The sequence below is a fragment of the Gossypium hirsutum genome, chromosome A05, assembly GCF_007990345.1.
Source record: "Gossypium hirsutum isolate 1008001.06 chromosome A05, Gossypium_hirsutum_v2.1, whole genome shotgun sequence".
NCBI lineage: Eukaryota > Viridiplantae > Streptophyta > Magnoliopsida > Malvales > Malvaceae > Gossypium > Gossypium hirsutum.
Genome location: NC_053428.1, coordinates 105478981 through 105505446, shown reverse-complemented (window position 1 = coordinate 105505446; position 26466 = coordinate 105478981). Strand labels below are relative to the sequence as shown.

General features: G+C 36.3%; 1 protein-coding gene and 1 long non-coding RNA gene across 12 annotated transcripts; both read right to left on the bottom strand.

Moving 5' to 3' along the window:
- Nucleotides 1-292: 292 nt before the first annotated feature.
- On the bottom strand, nt 293-8202 carry LOC107937151 (NAD-dependent protein deacylase SRT2). 11 transcript variants are annotated; one of them, XM_016869979.2, is made up of 12 exons: nt 8007-8202; nt 7206-7248; nt 6880-7099; nt 6706-6771; nt 5707-5752; nt 4542-4702; nt 4336-4465; nt 3734-3898; nt 2685-2812; nt 2296-2437; nt 2129-2194; nt 293-534 (listed from the first exon to the last, which is right to left on the bottom strand). In XM_016869979.2, exons 1-11 carry the CDS (start codon nt 8058-8060, stop codon nt 2141-2143), a joined length of 1209 nt encoding a protein of 402 aa, XP_016725468.1. In that variant the 5' UTR covers nt 8061-8202; the 3' UTR covers nt 293-534; nt 2129-2140. The 11 variants fall into 11 exon arrangements, with proteins under 11 accessions (XP_016725468.1, XP_016725467.1, XP_016725473.1 ...); XM_016869978.2 differs by lacking the exon at nt 293-534 and adding an exon at nt 1710-2052; XM_016869984.2 differs by lacking the exon at nt 293-534 and adding an exon at nt 1710-2052 and having other exon boundaries at nt 2352-2437.
- A 1871-nt stretch (nt 8203-10073) lies between these two features.
- LOC121229646 (uncharacterized) lies at nt 10074-11022 on the bottom strand. Its single transcript, XR_005927524.1, has 2 exons — nt 10704-11022; nt 10074-10356 (listed from the first exon to the last, which is right to left on the bottom strand). It is a non-coding gene; the product is annotated as an uncharacterized lncRNA (long non-coding RNA).
- Between the last annotated feature and the right edge of the window lie 15444 nt (nt 11023-26466).

Genomic DNA, 26466 nt, shown 5'->3' with positions numbered 1-26466 from the left:
CTTATTTCGAGTGACTAAATTGAGAAAAAAATTGAAGTGATCAAAATAAGATAGACCCTGTTTTAAAGTGACCATGAGTGTTGTTTACCCAAATTTTTAATTATGAGTATTTCTTATTTTCTTAGAAGTCTTTCCTTTGTATAATTATTTCTTAGGAGGTCTTTTAATTTCAATTGAACTTTGTAATCTCTATTTAAGAGAGATTTGGGGATTTGAATAATACAAATGAGATTAAACCAATTTTTATGAGATTTAAGATTCTCTCCAACAAGTCTTATGGTCTAGAATTCCCTTCAACTGGTTTCACTTGTTCAACATAGGTATTTCGGGAGGAAGAGGTAAAAGCCAAGGAAAGAGCCCTAATAAGACATAAAGATTGCTTGTCTAGCAACAGGATCCATCAATCAGGACCATAACACGATGGGAATCATATAATAATCTGGCATACATTAGCTGGTGATACAAAACGACATTTTCGACATCTCTCCTTGTTCATGCAATCCTTTTACGATTGTCAAGCTCGGCTCGGTGTGGCTGCATTTGCTAAAGCATGTATAAGAAATGGAAGGCTATCTTATAGAACAGAGTGACAGTAAGTTGGAAGCTTGAGCCTATGTTAACAGACATTCGGCAACTACTACAACTACTTATCTAATGTATTCAAAGTCGACCATCGTTACAATGCCAAGTCAATCAAATGGCACATCAAGCGATCGTCCATAAAATATCGTTTAGTTGGCCCTAACTTTGCTAGCTAAAAGGCCACCAAAAACTTGGTATAAATGAAAAATCTCACCGCCGGCGGTGGTTTATTTGGATTAATAAATTTATGTTTCTTATTGGATTTTGTAGGTCATTGATGATTTTCTGGAGAAGACCTGTCCAGGAAGTACTGGACAACTTAGGAGCCAGCAAAATAAGAGTAATTCTACCTCCTTTGATCCATCAAGTAGGATTCCTTTAGCACAAGGATGGTTGCAAGGAGACTCTGTATGACCAGCCATAATAATAATAATAATAAAGGATTTATTGGTTTTAAACATTTGATTTTTAAGTAATATTTACATTTATACTTTTTTTTAATTGGCTAGAATATATCACCCGAATGTTTAAAGAGTTCTCATTAATTAAGAGCTATTTTATTCCTATTCTTGTACTTTAGCCCAAAAAAACCTAAGTCACCCACCTTAATCATGGAATAAGAAGTTGTCTTCTAACTTAACGTAATGAGTGAGATTCTCCTTTCATAGGGGTTTGAGTTCGATTGTTGACATTTAGATACAAGTTATCATGGAGTTTCATAGGCACAATCTATCCTTCTCTATTTCCTTTATTTCTTAATTTTCACATTTGAAAGCAAAACATCCTTCAAAATAAAGAATTCCAATCCACACGCCCTTCCCATCTAGGTCGAATTCAACATCATCAACCCAATCTTCTTTCTTATCCTTTACATTTAAGTATCATGTCTAATTTCTTCTTTGTTTAGTTACTACATCTTAGATTTCACATCAAACTTTTCTTTAAAAAAAGAACCTCCTATTGTTTTGTTTTTTTTAATATTTGCCCCAAACCTGCAATGGCTTGTAAGAGAAATTTGTTGTCCACCAACTAGTATCACGGGGCTAGACCGCGCGGCCCGTGACATTAGTGGCTGCCTGGCTGGTTCACTAATGACTCCAATTAATTGAAATTTATCTAGACATGAATAAAAATTTAAAGACAAAATTGAGTTGCGAGTAAGATTCAGTTTACAAAGGCATCTCAGCACCTAACAGCTTGTAAATAACAAGCAAAATTATCTCAAACATGTAAAAGGATTTCATGAATGACTGCCCTAATACCACTTGCTAAGATCACTGTCATTAGTGGGCCAAAAATCCACATAATTTATAGTCAAATACTTTAACGTATGCATTCACTCTCAGTCAAACTACTCACTCCCTCCATGAAACTCTTTCAAGTAATCATCAAATTACATATGCAGTATACTTCTTGATATATGTGCACTATAATAAGCAACATGATCTTTTTGTTCCCAAATTGATCTACCTATGTATATCATAATCAATAAAAATATGTTTTTTTATATTTAAATATCGTTCAAAATGAATTTTTGGTATTTTACCTCTAGATCATTTTAGTGAAGAGCAGGGATGCTAAGAGAGCCTGTGTTGAGCACTCTTGGCAAAATCTGCAACATGCAAGAATTTAAAAGATATGAACATGATAAACTACATGTGCAAATATCAAAGCAAAAAACTACGCAAAAGTTAAAAACTTCAAAAACAGTACCTCTCCTAATCGAGCATTTACTTTCAAGGATACAAACTCATCAGCTCGGGTCTTACCGATATTCACAATTGCAGTGGAGGCACCTGCCTCATGAGCAGCCCTGTCAACCTCAAATACCATTAGCTGCAGACCAAATCCTCTTCTAGAAACAAGTAATAGATATATGTAATGTCCTTGGAACTTGAAATACTTAAAATAGGGGAAAGTTACTACATCGAATCCTGAAACTAAAAGTAACGAACTTTAGGACTGCTTGTTGCAAGCAAACTTTGAAGTAATATGGTAGTACATGACATCTGCAACTTATTATTAAATAAATCATGTTCAGATAAATAGAATAGTGAACCAAATATTTCTGGCGAACACCACTGATCAACCAAATTGTATACCTGACTAGTCGGAAAGCAGACATGGTCATCACAGATGATCCTAATACAAGGAAAGCATCACATTCTCTTGCAACTTCCATGGCTTTATCAGCTCTTTCCTTGGGCACATTGTCACCAAAGAAGACAACCTTGATGTTTAAATACACAACAAAAACATTAAAAAAAGTGTTTGTATTTCACTTAAATTTTAATTGTACAACTACTTGACCCAAATCAGTCTCAAACTAAATGGGCCAATTGCACAACAAAATCAATTGTCATTTTCTTTCAAATGTACAATTACAAAATGTCAAACTAACAGCAAGATCACTGAGGCAAAATATCAATATGAACAAAATAAGAAATGGGAAATTAATAAGAACGCCTCCTCCAACAAATACAACACATATTCAAACATGGATGTGGGGATCTCCAAATACATGGAAAAACTTCAAATATTTAAAACATATCTGCACACTCACACACTAGTCCAAGTAACATAGTTGTTCATCTTAATAGTTTTAAAGCGCACACGCACACCCACACACTAATAATAAAACCTACGACTGACAAGATTTCAAAAGTTAAGTGAAAACTGACACCAACATAGTCGAGAGAATTACTAAAAATAACACTAAGAAATTATAATGATTATAGAATATGGAAATTAATGTCTCTCAATGTTTATCTGAAAAAATATTTTTTTTTTAAATTTACAAAATTTATATATTTTTATATTAAAAAACTGCATATTTCTCTTAAAAATAAAACCTGTTAAAAGAAACTTATGCCTACCAGATTCCTTGATATTTGTGCCACAGACATGCCTCAGAGCATCATTATTGTGAATACCTCAGACTATCATTTGAGTTGAGAGCATATTTTCAACCTCTATATGCTTGAAATCAAATTCTTAATATTCATTATGTTCTCCATCACCACTACCATAAGCTATTGAAAAAAAAAGATGTTCAGGGAATAGGAAATATAACATCTTAAACACTCTAGATTCTGATTATTCAAAAAACAATGTAGTATATATCAGGTTTCATAAAAGCAAAGTATCTTACATCAGGTTTCAGGACCCCATTGCATTTATGGCAAGTGGGAATGTGGAAATCCTCCTCCCAAAATTTCTCATCGATCTCAATGTCACCATCAGGTCTTTGCTTCATGCCAAAGCTCTTATCTGATCCAGCATTACCATAGTCCAAGCTTTCTATTGCTGCTGCCCACTGCAATAGGAAGAATTCATTGCCTATTCCAGTAATAAAAGCAAATGTCTTTGCGCACAGAGGAACAATAAAAGGGGTGAGGAATTTTATGGGAAGTAATATTCTATTTATCAGTAAAAAATACTTAAAACATAAAATGGACAGTGGTCCTGAATTTTACCACAAAGTTTCATTTGATCCATAAACTTTAAATTGGTTTATTTTAGTTCCAAACCTCTTTAAATCACTATAATTTAGTGCTTTAGATTATTTGGTTAAAAATGGATCAAAGGTGCTGACATAGACAACCACCTCACTGGAACTGTTATTTCTGTCTTTTTAACAGTGCCATTGGTAGATAACACACAATGGGAACAATTTAAAGAGATCTGCTATATAAATGAAACAATTGAAAGGTCAGGGACAAGAAGTGAAAGAGTAACTTGCAGATCACTAACCTTTGGATTAAGGGCCTTCACTTCATCTTGAAATAAATTTCGACAAAATGAAAAACCACAATCTAAGCAAATCACACTATAAACAGTCCCATGCAATTCAAGTGGGTTGCTCCCAGCACGATGATGCAGCCTGAAACATAATCTTGATAAATTAGTGCCATCAACATCACTTATGAAAATGAGATGAAAGAAAAACAGTTTGTTACCTGTCAACATTCTGTGTTATCATAAAATTTATTCGGCCAGCTTGCTCTAGAGATGCTAAAGCAACATGTGCAGCACCAGGTTGTGCTGCAGTAAACTGCCTCCATCCAGCATAGCTCCTGGCCCAATACCGCCTGCGGGCACGAATTGAACGTACAAACTCCTGGTGAAAGAAAATTGCAAATAGTTAGAAGTTGAAAATACAGACATTGATTATAGAAAACCACTTATGGAAAACCAATTAATAGTGAGTCATGCCAGAAATTTGGTTAATAGCACTTCGGTATTTGACATGACCAGAGAAAAATGTCAGGAAACTAGAGAGGTTTTCAAAACAAAATAAGACATTTGATGTTTCAAGAAATTGTTCTTGTATTCTTACTACTTTGAATGAATGAAATTCGATCATTCAAAGAAAAGTTGGGAAGGTAGGTGAAGTTTACTATCCAGTACAGAAGACAAGTAACTCTGATGATAAGGAATGACGATTACATCCTAAGACAAAAATACCAGAAGGGGACTGGCCAAGAGTCTCAAGGCACCTATGATGCTATTGACTGCAAGAGTTATTCACTAAGGAAATGATGAGATCGGCAGCTAACAAGATAATGCAAATTCACAACTGTGTTTCACTACAACTCTAGAGAAGCAACTTTCCTAACCTTCAAAAGTGAATGATCTGAAACTTCTGGAAACACTTCTTTTGTTTATCACTCCACAGAAACATACAAAAATGTTCTAGAACAGAAATCTGCTTTACAATGACTAGCTTTGTACCAGCTTTCCTCTCTTTCCAATTGTCTCTTTGACATTAAAATAGAGAAGCGCAAAGAGTACTGAAACCAACAAGAGAGAACCTTCTCAGAAGAAAGAAGTCAAGGAATTATATCAAGCTATGCTATTTTTCTCATCATGTACTCATGCTCTAGACAGCCACTCTTGTTTATCTTTCTTTAATACCTCTTTTGTCCTTCGGTAAAATACTCAATTGTGAAGGAAATAGTAAATGACATTGCAAAGTAATGAAATCATTTATAAGCAGAAAGACAACAAGTTACTTGTAAACAAACAATGTACCAAACTTCTTCAACACATTAGCCAATTAGCATATTAACTGACCGCTAATGTGTATTTGTTCAGTACTCACAGGGCATGCCAGCACATCACCTGATGGGTTATTGGCTTGAAACCAGAACTATAAGCTCCATTTGGGCTGCCAAAGAAAAGAAACTTGTTATTGAGAAGAAATGGGAAACATATGAAACCTTGATATTTGAAAAAGAAGAAAATAGGGAAGTCAGAACTACAGGGAATTTTTGGTATAAATGACCTGAACCATGTACAATTTAGAGGCTGGCAGGCTGGTGACACAACCAAATGGGTAACAAAATGTAAAGGTACGTACAAAAAATTACCAAGTATACCAGTGCAAACAACTAAATGAGGAGGCATTCACAAGAGTTACTACCTATTATTTTGAAAGGGGATTTTCAGTTTGTCACATTTTTTTAAGCATGGGTATTTTAGAGAGCTTGTCTTTCTGTTACTCTATTAAACCCTGGCTTGACTTGGTTACATTTATTATGTATATGAGAAGAAACCAGAAAGAAGTGATAGTAGCAACGAACAGTTGATTAAAAACCTTAACATCGACAAACCCACATTTAGGAAATGCTATGGTTCAAAAGCTGGCAAAGAAGTTGCCTCGCTGTTTGCTAGAGTTTCTTCTTTCCTCAATTAGTTCAGCAAAAGAATCATCTTATCCTTTGTTTTTAAATTTCTCTTGCCATATCAGCATTTAAAATTCTTAATAATTACCAAATATCAAGATCCTGAGAAAAAAAAGTTAAGAGACAATGACCAGTCAACAGGAATGTCACCTTGAGGAAGAGGATTTGCACAAACGAAGAACAGCTTAAGAATAAATACTTAATGGTCTACAACCCTTTACTTGCTTTTTGTGCCTACACTTAATTTTTTTTTAAAAAAAAACTAATCTAATCTGTTATAAATATAAAATATATTTAATTATATAAATTATGGAAGGCTGGAACCTAAGGCAAAGTTGCCTAATGCTAGATTTCTTCAAATACTGCTACTGCAAGAAGAAAAAGGTTCAATAACATTATGAGTCCAATTGAAAACAAAGCAAACAAGAGATAGAACCTTCTATAATCAGGAATTCCACATTCAGTGCTAATTCCCGCTCCAGTCAATACCACAAGCTTGGTGCTGCAAAATACAAATAGCAGTCAAATATTTAACCCATTCAAATAAATTTACATCGTTTATTGTGTGACTACAAAAGGAACAGTATGCAAAACCAAGGACAAGAATAACCTTTGGTCAATGAGTTGATACAAATGGTTTACGTCTTCAGCACTCGGAGGATCTGCTTGGGGAACCACCTTCTTGTCTTTCAAAAAATTTGAAGGTGGTTGTGACTCTCTAACTGGCACCCCTGGGACTGATATCCGACACGATGTCTGTAAAAATTTGATAGAGCCTTGAGAGAATTTTATCCTTCTTCTTGAGCTAAACAATTGCCTAAACTTGTGACCTGAAACGATGCAGTTGCAAGAACATGGTAACAACTACGCCAGCCACACTTACAGAATGATCAAAGCAACATGTTATGTGATGTATAAGGCTAAAAGAACACCTGCCTGTCAAAAGACTTCGAAGCACCACTGATCTACTTGTAGAAGGCTGCATAATGAACATAGACACTTTAAGCTTAAAAGCTCCTATCAGAAATAGAAAACAACCACAATAGCAGAGGACCGCATCAAATCAAGTTCAAAAGTGCAGGTTTGTACGCTGAGAATGGTCACTTGGTGAAAAATGAAGAGTAAAAGTTAATATGAATTCAACACCTAGCTTTAGTAATCTAACGACATAGAAAATGTTCTTAGTGGTGGGTTTTTTTTTTGGGGGGGGGGGGAAGAAGTAAAAAGGCATGGTGTTTTGACATCAAGCTCGTCTCCTATCACCGTTATTAAGGATGCCTCGATCTCACCACTGTTCACACTCATTTTACCTTTTTGTTACTTTCTCATTCCCATCCTAGCTTATCGGATGGTTATTGCCGTAATCATAAGGCTACTAGCTAAGCTCCAGCTATACAGAATTTTGAATCAACAATATATTATGCCCATACGCTAACCTTCTGACGTAAATTGCTTCTATAACACAGGACAGATAAATTGACTGAAGTTGAAAATCTATAATATAAATTTACATGAAATGTGGCTAGTAATTAGCTTTCAATTGAGTTTCCAAGTTTGATTAAAGTAAGAGAATTGAAAATGTATAATTCCTGATTCAACAACAAAGTTACAGTAGATGGGAAAAAAAGGTTAAATTTCTTCGCTTAGGAAAATAAAAATAGAGAATCGAAGTTGCAAGAAAGCGCAGCATAAGATTTCGAAGTATGAGCAAGTACAGGAAGAAATAAGGAAGCTTACAGAGATAAAGGGAGGAGAAAGCCATGGGAAACGCAAACACATAGGCGAGAACATGATGATATTGGCCTTGGTGCTCGAAATCTCGCTGATTTGAATTTATTTTCCTTTCTTTACATTTATAAACAAGATAGAAAAATTGCGATATGGAACAACGGTAGTTGGTATTGTCGTTTTTAAATATTTTATGTTTCATTTTTGCAGCGAAATTGTTCATTCCAAATTTATCCACGTTTCCGCCTTCTCCTTTCTTCTTTCTCATCTCTCCCCCCTTGTATTTTATTTACACGTGTCTCTATAATTTAATTTTAAATAAATTAAAAACTTTTAGGTATTCTATCCATCTCATCTCATATGTAAGCCTAAGAGTTTAAAAAGACGAAAAATTTATTATTTTATAAATATTTAGAGTTAAAATAAAAAAATTTATAATAAAATTTATAATAAAATTTTAATTTTTTTTATATTTAAGAACAAATTGATAAAATATATAAAAATTAGAGAGCTAAAATTATTATTAAACCAATAAAAAAGCTCATGTCAGCACTTTAATATTCAAAATGCTCTTAAATTCGGTGACGAAAATATTTGATTTCGTATAGTTTAGTAAATTTTAGTGACCACTTTACCCTAAAATTAAATAGGCAATAATACAATATTATTAGTTCTTATATTTTGATAAAATTAAAAAAATAGTCCTTGTACTTAAAAGGTTAAAAACATTCTACTTTTATAGTTTTAAAATCTCAATCCAATCATTAACATTGTTAGTATTTTTTGTTAATTGTCAATTTGGCATATTAATCCTAGCCCTCATATAACGTACCATATTATTGACAAAAAATAAACATGTTAAGTTGACAAATTCTGATGAAAACTAGTAACAAAGATAATGATTGGACTAAAATTTTCAAGTTAAAAAAAGTAAGAGGATTGAATTTTTTAACTTTTAAATATATGGATTAAATCTCAAATTTTGTAAAAGTACAGGGACTAATAGGATATTTTAACCTAAAATTTATGTTAAGTTGTCTGAATTTAGAATTTTAATAAAATAAATATAATCTAAAATATCTAATATTAAATTAAAAATAATATGAGTAAGCCTAAAACAAGCTTAATTAGTCATTTACAAATATAGGAGAGCTTAGATAAAATTTACAAATATAGGAGAGCTTGGATAAAATTCCAAGCTCATATTTCATGCTAGGTTGGACTTGGGCAAACATAAAATGTATTAAAATCATACATAGGCCCAACCAAACCCGACTCAACTCATGAACATCGTTAGTCTAATATATTCATGAAACAATCTACTTACCAAGCCTGAAGGTCTACCCAAAATTTAAGAGGATTTAAATAAAAATATTATGGTCGAAAAATGGGTTTGAGAAAAAAATAGACTCATTTAAAATATGGCTTTGATATAGGCTTAAACATTCAAGACTTAAGTTGAACCTGACCCAACCTGTTTTTTAAGTTTGTAACATATTATATTATGTTATTATATATTATGTAATTTATAAAACATAAAAATTAAATCTTTAGTAATATATAATACTATAATGTAAATATTAAAAAATGATAAGTTATCTATATAAAATTTAATAAATGAAAAGTATTAAGTATTAAATTAAAATAATATAATTTTATTAAAAATAATGTAAATGAATCTAAAATAAATCTAAATTGACTATTTATAATGGAAATTTTTTTAAAAACATATTTTAAATTAAATTAATTTTAAATAAATATAAATATATTAATATTATTATCACTATCATAAACTATTTTTTATTATAATTTGTATCATTTATTACACTTTTATAAGAAAGAAAGGACTTGGATTGTTCAATTAAGTAGCTTAAGTGAATCAAAACTTGTCATTACATTGCTAACTTGATTAACTCTGTAATTATTATTAATATAATTCTAAGAATTTATTCAATACTCTTAAAAAATATATTGATATTATAAAATATATACTTCAATTTTTTTTACAAAATATAAACCTTAAAAAGGTTAAGATCAAGTTTTTCTTTATAACTTTCACCCTTTATTCTATAAAAATAAAGAAGTTAGTTATTTCATATATAAAATGTAATTTTCATCCTGTCACCAAGTTATTCAATTCGGTATGTGTACAAGCCCAATTTTGGGCCCAAAATCCCCAAACCCAAACTAAACAAATAACCTAGCCCAACCCAAAACAATTACAGCCCAAAAAAACCTTAACACAAAAAATAATAAACCCTAGCCCCCCAAACTGCTGCTGCCTCTGCCATCGGTCCCATCCCACCGCCCCAGTCACATCTCCTGCAAGCACCGCCACTGTGCCACCGCCCACTTGTACCTGCAGCATTAAAAGGGAAAGAGCAATGCGCAGAGAAGAAGATCTGAAAAAATAGGCTATAAAAGCCACAATGGGGATCGGGTGTAAGGGTTGGATTTTTAGGCTCTTAATTTTCATTCTATTCGAAATATATCAAGGAGATTAACAATCAAAAAGGCTTTGTAACACAAACACGAACTTGCAGCACAGAATTTCGAAGACCGATCTAAAGGTCTATCTACTTTTTTTTTGCCCTTTCTTTTACTATTTCTTTGAATATTATTAGCACATATTATTTATGTTTATTAAAACAATATGCATCATTAAATAAATATATAAAACAAGAAAAAAAATTAAAAAATTTATACCTGAGGCGATTTCTGGCCACCGTGTACGGTGGCCGGAGCGACGGGGCCACGGCGGCGCTCGGCCTGCACCTCGTCGGCTTCTGAGCCGACAGACTGAGAGAGGGAGAGAGGATTTGGGTTTTTTTTTTAAGGTGAAGAGAGGAGAAATGAAAAAATAAAAAAAAATAAATGTCTTATATAGGCCGGCAAAACGCACCGTTTTGCCCGGCCATTTTAAAACCCAGAAACGGCGCCGTTTAGGCGCGACCCGAAGACCCGACCCGTCTTACCCTGGGATCCGCGTGTTTTTGCTCTTAAGGGCTAATTTCATTCCCGGTCCTTTCGCTTTTTATATGTTTTGCAATCAGGTTTTAATTTCTTTTAAATTGGCCCTGGAATTTATAGAGTTTGTGATTCGGTCCTCCCTTCTGCGACGTCGTTTTAAGGACACGGGAAAATTTCCCTTTTGGCCCTCCGCAGTCGCGCGCGTTTTCAAATTAGTCCATTTCTCCTTTATTATTTTTTAAATCGGCCCCGAAACTTCGTTTTGTTTCGAATTCAGTCCCTTTTTCATATTTAATACGATTTTTTTATTATTTTTTCCTTTCTTTTTATTTTTAATATTATTTATCATTTTAGTTATTATTCTTATTGTTATTATTAGCATGTTTATAATATTATTTAGTAATCTTTTTATTTTCCATTTAACACTTATATATATAGTTTATGTATATGTTTATAGTTTTTATATATTATTATTATTCCCAATGTATATTTTATGTATACGCACTTAAATACTATACACAGATATGTTATATCTATTTTTGCTCCCATTATATTTGATAATAATATTAGTGTATGTATTATTACATGTGTATATATCTTTAACCTATACATATACGTCTACATTTATATATTATTTTTGGTATTATTGTTTTGTTAATGCATTTGTATATATGCATCCTTTTAATATATATATATAATACTCCATATTATGCACACGTATATTAATATTATGTCATGCATATCATATATATTATGTACATATATATTGTAAATATCATATTGTTTGTACATTCTATTATGTATATTTTTATAACTATTATGTACTCATTTCATATATATCTCGTATATTTTTTATATCATATATATTTTTTTGTCTCTATTATTATATATATTTTAATACCATATGTATTATTATCGTTTTATACTATTGCTATTATTATTGTTTTCGTCATCATTGTCATTTTTCTTTTGTCATGTTTTATGCATCTTTATTTATTTATTCATGTATTCGATGGTTTTATTCTCTTCATGCATTTGTTTATATTTACACATTACTAGGCCTGCTATTATTTCATTTTTATATAATTGCTCACATTATTATTTTTGATATCGTCACACTCATTATTATACATTATTATTAATACCAAAATTTGCTTTTATAAATCACGTTATATTTTGTCACTCAATATATTCAAACAATTCTTTCATAAAAGCAATATCCTGTATTAGGTAATTCGAGATAATCGTGCCATAACTTACTGGGTTTCGACTTTTTTCATTTAACCTAAATAACGGAATATATTCTTTTTAAATCACTATACGAGTTTTGAAAAATGCTTATTCTCGAAGATGTGAAGTGTTGTGCCCTAACTTACCGGGTATGACATTTTGTCATCTCGAAATAAGAATTTGTTTTGGAATAAAGGCAATATTCGGTGTTTGGGAATTCGAGAAAACGTGCCCTAACTTGCTGGGTTTCAATTTCTCTCGTTTACTCTAAATAATCGAATACCCTTTTAATAAAATACACAGATTTTATAAAAGGCAAGCTTGCTCTCGAAGATTCAAGATGTTGTGTCCTAACTCACTGGATATGATATTTCATATTTTGAGACGAGAATGTCTTTAATATTTAAGCATTTTCTTTACAAAGAGGGATCATATTTCAAAAGTCTTCCAAGTTTTCAATCTTCGACACTAAGACACTAATTAATCAACTAGGTACCAATTTTGGGCGTATCGAGGGTGCTAATCCTTCCTCGTGCGTAACCGACTCCCGAACCTGTTTTCTTGATTTGTGTAGACCAAAGTTGTTTATTTAAATAAATCAAGTTATTTATTACAAACAACCACTGTAACGAGGTGACCCGATCACACCTAGTAAAAAAGGATCTGTAATAGCCCGATTTAGGCTTAGTCGGAACAGTGGTTTCGGGACCACAAATCCGACGAAAAAAAAATGTAATGGCTTGAATTTTCAGAGGTGTCGGAACGGTGATTCGAGATCACTAAATTCGACAAATGGGTAGAAAATATTATTAATTTAGTAAGTATAAGTTAAATATGAAGTTAGGAAAATTTTGAAATAGTGAATAGTGCACTAGAAATAAATATTAAAATAATTAGAATCGAAATGAGGTATCAAGACCTCGGGGATTTTAAACTGAGCCATAAATATTTTTATAAATATTTATGGAGTGTTAAAAAGTTAGTATTAAAGTTTCGTTAAGAAATTTTAAAGTTCCGATAATTAATTGAACTAAAAGGACTAAATTGTAACAAATGCAAAATTTTGGGAAATGATTAAATAGCTTAAATGATAAAAGGAAGAGGGCTTAAAAGGCAAATAGACCCAAGGTCTGTTTGGGCTGGACGGCAGAGGCATGAAATCAGCAAGAAAGTAAGGAGAATTAAGGGCAAAATTGGAAAATTGCAAAATTTGCTTAATAAAGTTAGGACCCAAGTGGAATTATCTAGATTTCTCTTCATTTTTCTGAATTCTCATCAGCTAAAACACCATGGAAGGGCTTCTTCAAGCTGGTTCTTCATATTTTTATTACAAGTAAGTTCAATTCTTGACTATTTCTTGAAATTTTTGTATTTTTATGACTTTTACAACTAGGCCCACTTGTTAAATCCATTAGTTTTTGATTTCATGAAAGAAGTTGAAAGTTGATATGAATATGTGCTGGAAGTATATGATGATTTAGCATGAAATTAGAGCTTTAAATTGTTCATATGCTGATTTTATTGAAAGAATTGAATAGAAAGTGAATGTTTGGGACCTAATAGTAAAAGAGTTTGAAGATAGAGTTATATGTGGAAATTCTGAATTTCAATAGTTGTGTAACAACTTATAATGTCTAGTAAAGTACTAATTGAGAAAATTAGATTAATTGAGGGGTTAATTGAGAAAGGACCGAATTGTATAAACTGTGAAATTTGGGGCAAAATGGAAGTCAACATTTTGCACTAAAGCAGTTTTGGACAGCAGCAGTAGTGTAACTTTGAAAAATCACCAAAAATTGTAGAGATTGAATTAGAGGATGAATAAAATATGAAACTAAAGCTTATTGAGTCTAGTTTCTTATAAAAGAAATGATGTGAGCAATGGAATTGTAAATCATGAGATATAATAGATTTTGTGAGACAAGGTCAGAATGAATTCGGGTTCCCCTGTTCTGACTTTGGAAAATCATTAAAAATTGTACAAAAATGATTATGAGTTATAGTTTATATGGTTAGAATCCTTAATGAGTCTATTTTTAGAAGAAACAAGCTAAAACATCATCCGAATTCTGTACAATGAGATAATTAATTTTTAGTGAAGAGTGGTCGGAACTGTCAGACAGTGAAACAGGGGAAACTTTAAAGAATAAACTGTACTATTTGGCTGAACCAAAAATTATGAAAATTTTATGGTATGAAGATATGTGAGTCTAGTTTCAGGGAAAATTAACGGATCTTAATTTGGAGCTCTGTAGCTCCGGATAAAAATAATTTAGTGACTCTGACTCGGATAAATAGCTTTGAATATACATGTTAGTGAATATTGAAATTATGGTTAATGTTGTTTAAGTGTGTTATACACATTAAGGATGTGGAATGGAGAGGAGGAGGAGGAAAATTGGGAAATATATGAATGATTCGTGTATAAATGGTCATATGTTTGATTATAACTCATAAACGATGAAATATGAATGATGCTTATTTTTGTGCATTATTGGTCATGGTTTAAGCTCATGTGTGAAAATAAAGTTTCATAGTATGTGTGTATGGTATATTCAATATATGATTTGGCATGAAATAATACCATGAATGGTTTATGAATTAACACATGTTGGTAAGCCTGATATATGAATAAATGATCAAATTGAGCGGAACGCCGGATTTGAGTACTTCTGATCAAGTGACAAAGTGATAAGTGGTAGCTTTAGCTACACTTATCTGATCAAGTGACAAGTGGAAAGTGATAAGTAATAGCTTCGGCTATACTTATCTGATCAAGTGACAAAGTGATAAGTGATAGCTTCGGCTACACTTATCTGATCAAGTGACAAGTGAAAAGTGATAAGTGATAGCTTCGGCTATACTTATCTGATCAAGAGACAAAGTGATAAGTGATAGCTTTAGCTACACTTATCTGATCAAGAGACAAAGTGATAAGTGGCTACACTTATCTGATCAAGAAACAAAGTGATAAGTGGCTACACTTATCTGATCAAGAAACAAAGTGATAGGTGGCTACACTTATCTGATCAGGGACAAGTGATAAGTGATCATACGTAAGACCATAGTTATACTATGGCAAAGTGAAAGTGAAGTACTCAATTTTCCGTGACCGTTCCCTAATTTGATTAAGGATGGTAAGTGACAAATGGGCCCAAAAGAATTAAAGTAAATGGATAAGCGGTAGTGTATTTATATCAGGACGATGTTGTTATTCAAACTAAAGTGATATTTTCATTGCTAAATTGAGAATTTCATAAATGTGTTATTGAATGGTATAATCAATAAACATTGAGTTAAATGGTAAATACGTATTAGTTTTGAATTGATGTCATTGAATTGTACGTGAATTAAATGGAAATTGCTAGTGATATGATTTAAATTATGAGCATGAGAAATTGCGAATTGAATGAAATGGAAATGAAACATTAAATTGCATGAGTATGTATCGGGTCTCGCAGGCCCTAATTATTATGATTATAATATTTTGAGGATATATTGTGAAAAGTTATAGAAACATGTTAATTATTTTGAAAGTTTTAATTTTGATGAAATTTTATAACTCGGTTAAATACGTTTACAAGTGTATGTGTTTTGGTAATGCCTCGTACCCTATTCCGGTGTTGGATACGGGTAAGGGGTGTTACAGGATCGGTAGCGACTCCCGTTTTTTGTGTTCATTTTCAAAATCCAAGTCGATTCCCGTTTTTCAAAAATGGTTACGACATCTTAGCGACTCCACTGGGGATACGAATTAGAGAGCCAAGCCACAAGGTGATTAACTCTTGTCTTTTTATCGAAAATTGAAAATTTGGTTTTGAAATACGATCCTTTCATTACATTTCATCAGCTATTTTTGTGGAACAATACCTGCTGCGTTATTTCGAGTCTTTAAATAGTTTTGCATATTGCATTGCATGGCCGTTGTGGTCACACCCCTTTAAGTGGGAGTGAGAAACTACTCATTCGTGAGGTTTTCACCTCCGTGCAGGATAGTGGATCGCTTTCGGGATACATCCGTACCTATGTCTTCGTGAGATTTTCATCTCCGTGCAGCCATAGGGAAATGTATTCCCCTGAACTGAACTCGGTCTGTATGAGCCTATAATGGGTGAAGATCGAGGAATCTGCTGGTTTAGGTACCCTTACTCTAGAACTAAACCCCATGGTGCGAGCCTTAAGAACCCGCCCTAGGTAGAGCCACTCCGAAACCCTAATGGTCACCTGAGCAAGTGTTATATTTATTATTCTTTGTTTGCTTTGAACTGCGTATAAATTACTAACTTGCTTTGTTTTACTTTGATTGTATTTGCATGGTATTTTCATTGTAAAAGGTATTGATTCGCATTCGGTTCCTAAATAGATAGCTTATCATGGAAAATGGGTTTTTTGATAAAGTAGAAGACAACACGGCTGTCCGGATATGGGCTGAGACAACACAACAAGAGAAAGGTGACAGTCTTACCGAGGGGTACGTGTCAGAATTATGGAATTTTACTCGGATCAGCGTAACTCAAAATAATCTCCAAGAGATGAAAGAAATTTGGGGTCAGTGGGATGATGAGGTCAAATAGCTATTCTATTGTCATTACGGTGATTTACCTTATCTGCTCGATGTCAAGGTAGATGAACACCTGTTTCAAGCCCTTGCCTAATATTGGAATTCTGCTTACAGTTGCTTCACTTTCGGAAAAGTAGATTTGGTACCTACTATAGAAGAATACACGACCTTGCTCCATTGCCCAAAGATTTAGGTTGACAGAATTTATGCCAGACCTGCTAACGTCCCAGCATTTTCAAAAAAGCTGATGAACATCACAGGGATGAGTGAACAGTGGGTGACAACCCGGATCAAACAAAAAGGAGATTGTAAATGCATTCCTTGGAGGAACCTGAGGGATCTAGTCTTAGCGCACCCCGACGTGAGGAAAAGGGTAGATGTCTTCGCCTTGAGCATTTATGGACTGGTCATCTTTCCCAAGGCTTTGGGGCATGTAGACGAGGCTGTTGCTGACCTTTTCGACAGGCTTGGTAAAGGAACCACACCTGTACCTGCAATCTTGGCTGAAACTTTCAGATCATTAAATGTTTGTAGAAGAGTGGGCGAAGGGAGATTTATTGGATGTGCACAGTTCTTGCTATCCTGGTTCCACAGCCATTTTTGGAAAGTGGAAAAGGTCTCGTTTCGCATTTTCTCTGAAAATTACTCTCCGCTGAAAGAGTTAGTGGCTACACTGAGGCGAGATGATGTGACAGAAGAAAATTAGATGACGGTGCTCCAAAATCTACAAGAAGAAGATGTTGAATGGAGAGCCCCGTGGATGGTTCCTGATGAAATATTATACCGATGCGGAGACTTCGATTGGGTTCCCTTGTTAGGAGTATGGGGGGGCCGTCGAGTATGCTCCTCTGCTCGCATTGCGACAATACAGATCCAGACAGTTTACACCACCAACATACGGGTTAGCCCAGTGCGAGTTCGTGTTCACAGGGAATAATTACAAAAAGAAAGTTCGCGAGATATCAAATGCCTGGAACCAGACTCGTAGAATGAAGAAGTTTGCTGCCAATCCCATGACTACTACTGAGTACGACCGATGGTGGAATCAGAGGATTAACGACAACATCCCTACATCAGATCAAGAGAATCCTCAGTCGATGGAAGAGCACTTGAAAGTAATCTCATCTGAGCTAGAAATCATCAGGCAAGATTTCGAGAGAAAGAGTCTGGAGCTAGAAAAAAGGATCGAGCAGTTGGAAGAAGAAAAGATGCAGTTAGGGTTAGATGTCGATGTCCAGAAACTAGAAGCTGAAAGACTCAGAAAAGGGAAAAAACAAGGCTGAAGAGGACTTAGACAGTTTGAAAACTGACTATAAGAAGCTGCGCAGATCAATGAGAACCACTGGGTTAGGAAAAACATCCGAACAATGGCGACATGAAGTTAAAAAAGAACAAAGCAAAGCCAACCAGTGAGAGGAAAAATTTCGCGATGCTCAAGCTCGAGAAAGTGCTCTGAAAAGAAGTTTGGTAGAAAGCCAGAATGAGAAAGAAGGGTTAAAGATCTGGGTATTAGAGTTAGAGAGGTCATTGTATCAGTATCGCTCGCGTAACTCTGCAATCGAGTTGAAAGCTAGTCAGAACAGAATCGAAGAATTAAAAGAGAATATAGAAGAACTCAAAACAGAGTTGCAAAATCGTGAACTTCAGATAGAACTCCTCGAGGTAAATAACGAGTGATGGAATGAGCAACTTCATCAATCTCAAGACCAAGTCAGGAGCAGGGACTACGTCATGGGCGAAGCTTTGACTCAAGTGCGAGAAGTGGCTGATCACTTGCAAACATTAGCAGTACAAGCCGATGTGCTGAGTTTAAAATACGAGTCAGAATCGGACCGAGGACGAAAGCTAGCTTGGCTTCTTAGGCAAGTCAAGGCCTTAAGTATCAGGGCCAAGCCTTATATGTAATCTATTTTATGTAAAGAAACTTGTTTTCTAGAAAAGTTACTCTAATGAAATCGAATTAGAATCAACGCTTTTTTGTATTCATCGTATTCATTGCATTCATGCATCAGCATTACATCATACGCACTAAAACTCACAAGAAACCCTAAAAATCATGGCAGTTACCCTGGAACATCGTTACGGTACAAGGAGAAAAACAAGGACAATGGACCAAAGGTTAGAGAGATTGGAACAAATGCAAAAAAAGATGCAGGATCAATTACAAGAACATCGTTACGGTACAAGGAGAAAAACAAGGACAATGGACCAAAGGTTAGAGAGATTGGAACAAATGCAAAAAGAGATGCAGGATCAATTACAAGCATGTATGCAAGAACAGCTAGTCAAAATCCAGCAAGATATGAGGGACCATATGTTGGAGTCCCAGAAAAGCATGATGGACCAATTAACTCGTCTATTGGCTGGCGGATTAGAAAAAGGGAAAAGCCCTTTGATCAATGCGGGAGAAGATAATGAAGATTCTACCTACCCTCCGGGTTTCGCCCCAGCGGATGTTCAGACACAACCTGACATGTACCCAAGAAGGCCATCGGTCACAATTAGGCCCCAACCATTTCAGGCCAGTATTTCAGCAGCGATAAATTATCAGGCCGGCTCGGGCTCTAATCCAGGGGACAACCCAACCAACCCTGTGGTCCTCAATCTCGATGAACTAACAGAAGCAGAAAAGACAAGGGTAGAACTCCCGAGAGAGCTTGAAAAAAGGTATAGATGGTTGGAAGAAAAATTTAAAGAAATGGAAAACACCGACTATCGTGGTGGAATCGACGCTAAGGAATTAAGTTTGGTTCCAGACCTGGTACTCCCTCCCAAGTTCAAAACTCCGGAATTTGAAAAATACAACGGGACTAGCTATCCCGAAGCTCACATCACTATGTTATGCAGACGAATGGCAGGCCATGTCAACAATGACCAGCTATTAATTCACTGCTTCCAATAAAGTCTGGTTGGGGCCACTTCTAGATGGTACAACCAACTGAGTCGCGCCCAGATCAGCTCATGGAAAGATTTAGCACAAGCCTTCATGAAGCAAAACGGTCATGTGGCAGACATAGCCCCTGATAGAATCACTTTACAAAATATGGAGAAAAAACATAATGAGAGCTTTAGGCAATACGCCCAACGATGGAGAGAAGTGGCCACACAAGTCCAACCCCCTCTGTTAGAAAAGGAAACCACTATACTCTTCATCAATACCCTGAAGGCACCTTTTATTAACCACATGCTGGGTAGCGCAACCAAGAGTTTTTCGGACATAGTAATGTCTGGAAAAATGATAAAAAATGCCATAAGATGTGGGAAAATAGAGGCTGGGGAAAACGCTAAGAGGTCAGCACCGAGAAAGAAAGAGCACGAAGTGAATAATGTGAGCTCATATTCAAAGTCGATCACCGTAAGCCAACCAAGGTCGACAATTACTGGAAAACAGGGCCCACCCCGACAAGAGCCCAACACAAAACAAAATAGGGAGAAATTTCAATTTACGCCCATTCCAATGACGTACAAGGAGTTATACCAGAGTTTATTTGATGCACATGTCGTGTCTCCCTTCTATCTAAAGCCAATGCAACCTCCATACCCCAAATGGTATGATGCAAATGCCCAATGCGAATACCATGCGGGAGCCACAGGACACTCGATAGAAAACTGTACCACTTTCAAGAAATTGGTTGAGAGACTCATCAACATGGGGGTTGTGAAATTTGATGATAACATCCAGTGCAGAGAATCCATTACCTAACCATGAGGATAAGGGAATAAATGCGATAATCCAGAGTTCGGGGAAAGAAATTAAGATGAATGTTGCAGAAGTGAATACCCCGTTGAAAGAAGTATGGGAGAAAATGGTGGAAAGAGGTTTGATGGCACAGAATTCGGGGGTCAGGCCTCGAGAAGCGAAGAATTATTGTGAGTTCCACGAGCAAGAGGATCATAATATTCAGAAATGCAGCCAATTCAGGGCTTTAGTACAAGGATTGATGGAAAATAAGGAGCTGGAATTCTTCGAATATGTCGGGAACCTGGAAAAAGCAGATGTGTGTGCCTCCGAAGAGAGGTCAACGAAGGATGTTTACAAAGTCAACCACCCAGTGGTTATCATATCACGTCCGAGAATGAATGAAGCCGAGGCACGAGTCGCGCCAAAGGTCGTGATCCAAAAGCCCGTTGCTTTTCCTTATAAAGATAGCAAAAGGGTACCGTGGAGTTATAGCTGCAATGTGACATTCCCGGGAAAGGAGACCCCGATTAATGCATCAAAAGAAGTTCAAGACAAAGGTTTTTATACGTGCAGTGGAAGGCGTTATACCCCAAATACAAAAGTCGAGCAGGTTAAAGAAAAATCATTAACAATTGAGCAAAAGAAAGAGAAGCCGGCAAGGCATGAATCAACTGTTAATGAATCAGTTACTGAAAAAGAAGCCAAGAAATTCTTAAAATTCCTAAAGCACAGCGAATATAGTGTCGTAGAACAGTTGTACAAATAGCCAGCGCGTATATCGGTACTGGCCTTACTTTTAAGTTCCGAAACTCATTGCAGCGTATTGATGAATGTGCTGAATGAAACTTATGTTGCTAACGATATCTCTGTAAACAAACTAGACCGCTTAGTCAATAATATAAGTGCTGACAACTTCATATTCTTCAATGACGATGAGGTACCACCAGGGGGCCGAGGATCAACTAAAGCTTTGCACATCACGACTCGCTGTAAAGGGTACACGTTACCGGGGGTATTGATTGACAATGGGTCTGCACTGAATGTCCTACCCCTATCTACGCTGAGTAGGTTGCCAGTGGATAGTTCCCATATGAAGATATGCCAAAGTGTAGTGAGAGCATTTGATGGCACGGAAAGGAGGGTAATGGGGAGAATTGAAGTACCCCTCTTAATCGGGCCGAGCACATACGAGGTAGATCTCTTGGTCATGGACATTAAGCCTTCGTATAATTGCCTATTGGGGAGGCCATGGATACACTCAGCGGGGACAGTCCTTTCATCGCTGCATCAAAAGTTGAAATTAGTGACCGAAGGTCGGTTAGTAACAATCAATGCTGAGGAGGACATCATCACGGCAATAACCAGTGATGCCCCATATCTGGAGGCAAATGATGAAGCGATTGAGTGCTCCTTTCGATCTTTGGAGTTTGTGAACGCGATGTTCATCATCGAAGGAAATAAAATTCCAATGCCCAGGTTATCTGAGACTATAAGAATGGGACTACGGTTAACTGTTGGAAAGGGGGCTCTACCCGGAAGAGGACTCGGGAAATACCTCCAGGGAAGGATTAATGTACCAATGATGAAGGACGAACAAGACCATTTTGGGTTAGGGTTTAAGCCGGACATAAAACAAAGAAAGAAAGAACTTGAGAAGAAGCAAGAAAGAAGGAGAGCGCGATTGAGCGGGGGAGAAATCGAATGGGAACCAATGATCTTCCCCCATATATCGAAGACTTTTGTGTCTGGAGGGGTCATACACCCCGAGCAGAAGATGTCGGGAAAGGAAATCTTGGAAGGAATGATGGAGAGTTTGGACATCAACGCCATATATGAAGAAGGGACGGGGGTAGAGAATTTGTCAAGCATTCGCCCCTATAAGCCGGGAAGTGTTCTGAATAATTGGACTGCGGAAGAGATTCCTGTAGTCTTTAGAACTAACTCAGAGTAATGTCTAAAACACACTTATAGCTCTAGGCCTAGGAGTAACAAGTGTCATTTTGTGAAATAGGCTTATGTTCGAAACCGTTATTTCAATTAAATGCATCCTTTTGACTTATTCCGTGCAAATATTCTTTTATTCTTTCATTCAAGATCATACCAAACATATCATTGTTCTTAGATTCTCTTATTCTTTGCATCTTCCTTCACACCTACAACAGGTCTCCAGATATCAATGATGCGAGTGACGTTGCTACTAATTCAGAATCTCCTTTTGAGCGAGATATGTGTCTAGAGGGATCCCAAGACTTTGAGGATGACGGAGACTGTAACTTATCCCCTGATTTGTTAAGGATGGTAGAACACGAGGAGAAACAGATTCTACCCCACAAAGAGACCGTAGAAGTCGTGAACTTGGGAGATGAACTAGAAAAGAGAGAAGTAAAGATCGAAACTTGCATCACTACAGAGACAAAGCGGGACCTTATTGAGTTACTCCAAGAGTTCAAGGATGTTTTTGCATGGTTATACCAGGATATGCCTGGGCTAAGTACTGACATTGTGGTACACAGGCTCCCCATCAAAGAAGAATGCAAGCCAGTTCAGCAAAAGCTTCGAAGGATGCGGCCCGATGTTCTGTTGAAGATAAAAGAAGAAGTCAAGAGGCAATTTGATGCTGGTTTCTTACAAGTAGTTAAGTACTCAGAATGGGTAGCCAACATCATCCCCGTTCCTAAAAAAGATGGAAAGGTACGGATGTGTGTAGACTACAGAGACTTAAACAAGGCCAGCCCGAAAGATAATTTCCCGTTGCCTCATATCGACACCTTAGTGGACAACTCGGCAGGTTACTCACTCTTTTCCTTCATGGATGGTTTCTCGGGGTACAATTAGATCAAGATACATTCTGAAGACATGAATAAAACCACATTTGTGACCAAGTGGGGAACCTTTTGCTATAAAGTAATGCCGTTCGGATTGAAAAATGTGGGAGCAACATATCAGAGAGCCATGGTAACCCTATTTCATGATATGATGCATAAAGAAATTGAAGTCTATGTCGACGACATGATCGCCAAATCTCGGACTGAAAAAGAGCATGTGCAAGTCTTGAGGAAATTATTTTTAAGGTTGAGAAAATTCCAGTTGAAACTCAACCCCGCAAAATGTACCTTCAGAGCCAGGTCTGGAAAACTGCTAGGATTCGTGGTCAGTGGAAAAGGAATTGAGATTGACCCAGATAAAGTCAAAGCCATACAAGAGTTACCTCTACCATGTACTCAGAAGGAAGTTCGAGGATTCCTAGAAAGACTAAATTACATCGCTCGGTTTATTTCACAACTAACCGAAAAATGTGACCCCATATTCCGTCTCCTTAAGAAACACAACCCTGGTGGTTGGGACGAAGAATGCCAGAAGACTTTCGACAAAGTTAAGCAATATTTGTCTAATGCCCCAGTGTTGACACCACCTAATCCAGATAAGCCACTGATACTGTATTTGACGATATTTGAAAATTTTATGGGATGCGTGCTTGGCCAGCACAATGAATCGGGAAGGAAAGAAAAAGCGATATATTACCTCAGTAAAAAATTTACTGAGTGTGAGACGAGATACCTGTTCATTAAAAAGTTGTGCTGTGCTTTGATCTGGACAACCCGAGGACTAAGACAATACATGTTGTACCGTACAACTTGGCTGATCTCTAAAATGGATCCTCTTAAATACTTGATGGAGTCGACTACCTTGAACGGGAGAATGGCCCGATGGCAAATTCTACTTTCTGAATTCGATATAGTCTATGTGAACCAGAAGACCGTAAAAGGGAGTGCGATAGCAGATTTCCTAGCCAGCAGAGCCCTAGAGGACTACGAGCCTCTGAACTTTGATTTCCCAAATGAAGATCTAATGTGCGTAGCAACCACTAAAGTAGACCTTCAAGAAGGTCACCCATGGAAACTAAACTTTGACGGAGCATCAAATGCTGTGGGTAACAGAATCGGGGCAGTTTTGGTGTCCCCGAATGGAGATCATTATCCATTCACTAGTAAATTGGATTTTGACTGCACGAACAATATGGCAGAATATGAAGCGTGCATCATGGGAATACGTGCGGCCATGGAACGTAAAATCAAAGTGTTAGAGGTATATGAAGATTCTGCCCTAGTGATTTATCAACTCAAAGGTGAATGGGAGACAAGAGACCCCAAATTGATCAATTACCGGAGGTTGATCCTTGAGTTAATTAAAGAGTTTGATGATATTATCTTCTACTACCTCCCATGAGAAGAAAATCAGATGGCTGACGCCCTAGCAACTTTAGCTTCTATGATTAAGGTGAACCAACCAGAGGATGTGAAACCAATCCAAATGAGCATTTACGAGGCCCCGGCTCATTGTTACAACCTCGAAAAAGAAGAGGAAAATGATGATCACCCTTGGTACCACGATATCTTACGATATGTGAAGAATCGTGAGTACCCCGACCAAGCTACTGAGAACGACAAGAGAATGTTGAGAAGACTGGCCAGTGACTATGTCTTAGATGGGGAGATCCTATACAAAAGAAGGAAGGATCAAGTACTATTAAGATGTGTAGACGCCATTGAGGCTAAGAAAATCTTGGAAGAAGTCCATGAGGGCGTCTGTGGGACACATGCTAATGGTTTTACAATGGCCAGGCAAATTTGAGGTTCGGTTATTATTAGTTCACCATGGAAAGAGACTGTATTAACTACGCCAAAAGATGTCATAAGTGCCAAATCTATGGAGAAGATTAATGTACCTCTCTCACCTCTGCATGTCACGACTTCGCCATGGCCTTTCTCGATGTGGGGCATGGATGTGATTGGGCCAATTTCACCAAAAGCTTCAAATGGGCATTGTTTCATCTTTGTGGTCATCGATTATTTCTCCAAATGGGTGGAGGCCGCTTCATATGCCAATGTCACTAAATCAGCAGTTAGCAAGTTCCTGAAAAAGGAAATCATCTGTCGATATGGAATGCCGGAAAGGATTATATCTGACAACGCATTGAATTTGAACAACAGCACGATAACGGATGTCTGCAGTCAGTTCAAGATCAGACACCACAACTCGTCACCGTTCACCCGAAGATGAACGGTGCAGTCGAAGCAGCCAATAAGAACATTAAGAAGATTGTAGGAAAGATGACAGAAACTTATAAAGATTGGCATGAGAAGCTACCATTCGCCCTCTATGCTTCTCGAACGTCTATCAGAACTTCTACTGGGGCAACGCCTTTCTCATTAGTCTATGGAATGGAGGCAGTTTTACCGATCGAGGTCGAGATTCCTTCCCTCAGAGTTTTGTCAGAAGTAAAGTTAGATGAAGCAGAATGGATCTAGTCCCGATACAATCAGTTGAATTTGATTGAAGAAAAGAGGCTACGGGCTATTCGCCATGGTCAGATGTACCAAAAGCGAATGATGCGAGCTTACAACAAAAAGGTTCGTCCCAGAGAGTTCCACGAGGAAGACCTAATACTAAAAAAGATCCTGCCCATACAAAAAGACTTCAGAGGAAAATGGATGCCAAATTGGGAAGGGCCTTATATGGTGAAGAAAGCATTTTCTGGCAGAGCATTGATATTGGCTGAAATGGATGGCAAGACCTTATCCAATCCCGTGAATTCAGATTCGGTTAAGAAATAGTTCGCCTAAAAAAAAAAGGAGAGGCCAGGGTGAAAACTCGCAAAGAGCACCTTGAGACCAAAGGGATTTTGAATTGAAAACCCGTAAAGGGCGATTCAAATTTTGATCAAAGGTGGGGCATGCGATGGTCTTATGGTACCTAAATTAACAAGGAGGAGAGATGTTACATCTTGGGACATCTGCAAGAGTACTCTAGATCCCCTAAACACATATTGGGCAAAAAAGGAGTCTTCAAGAAGTCAGTACAGAGAAACTCACGCTGCGATATCTGCGGCACCTATTCCCTTTATTCATTTTGTATTCCAGCAATGTTTGTTGACTGCGATTAATCTATTCCCTTCAAATGTTGTTTCTGATAAATTTCAGTTTTGTCATTGTTATGATCTTTTTCAAGCATTTTGCATTGAAATG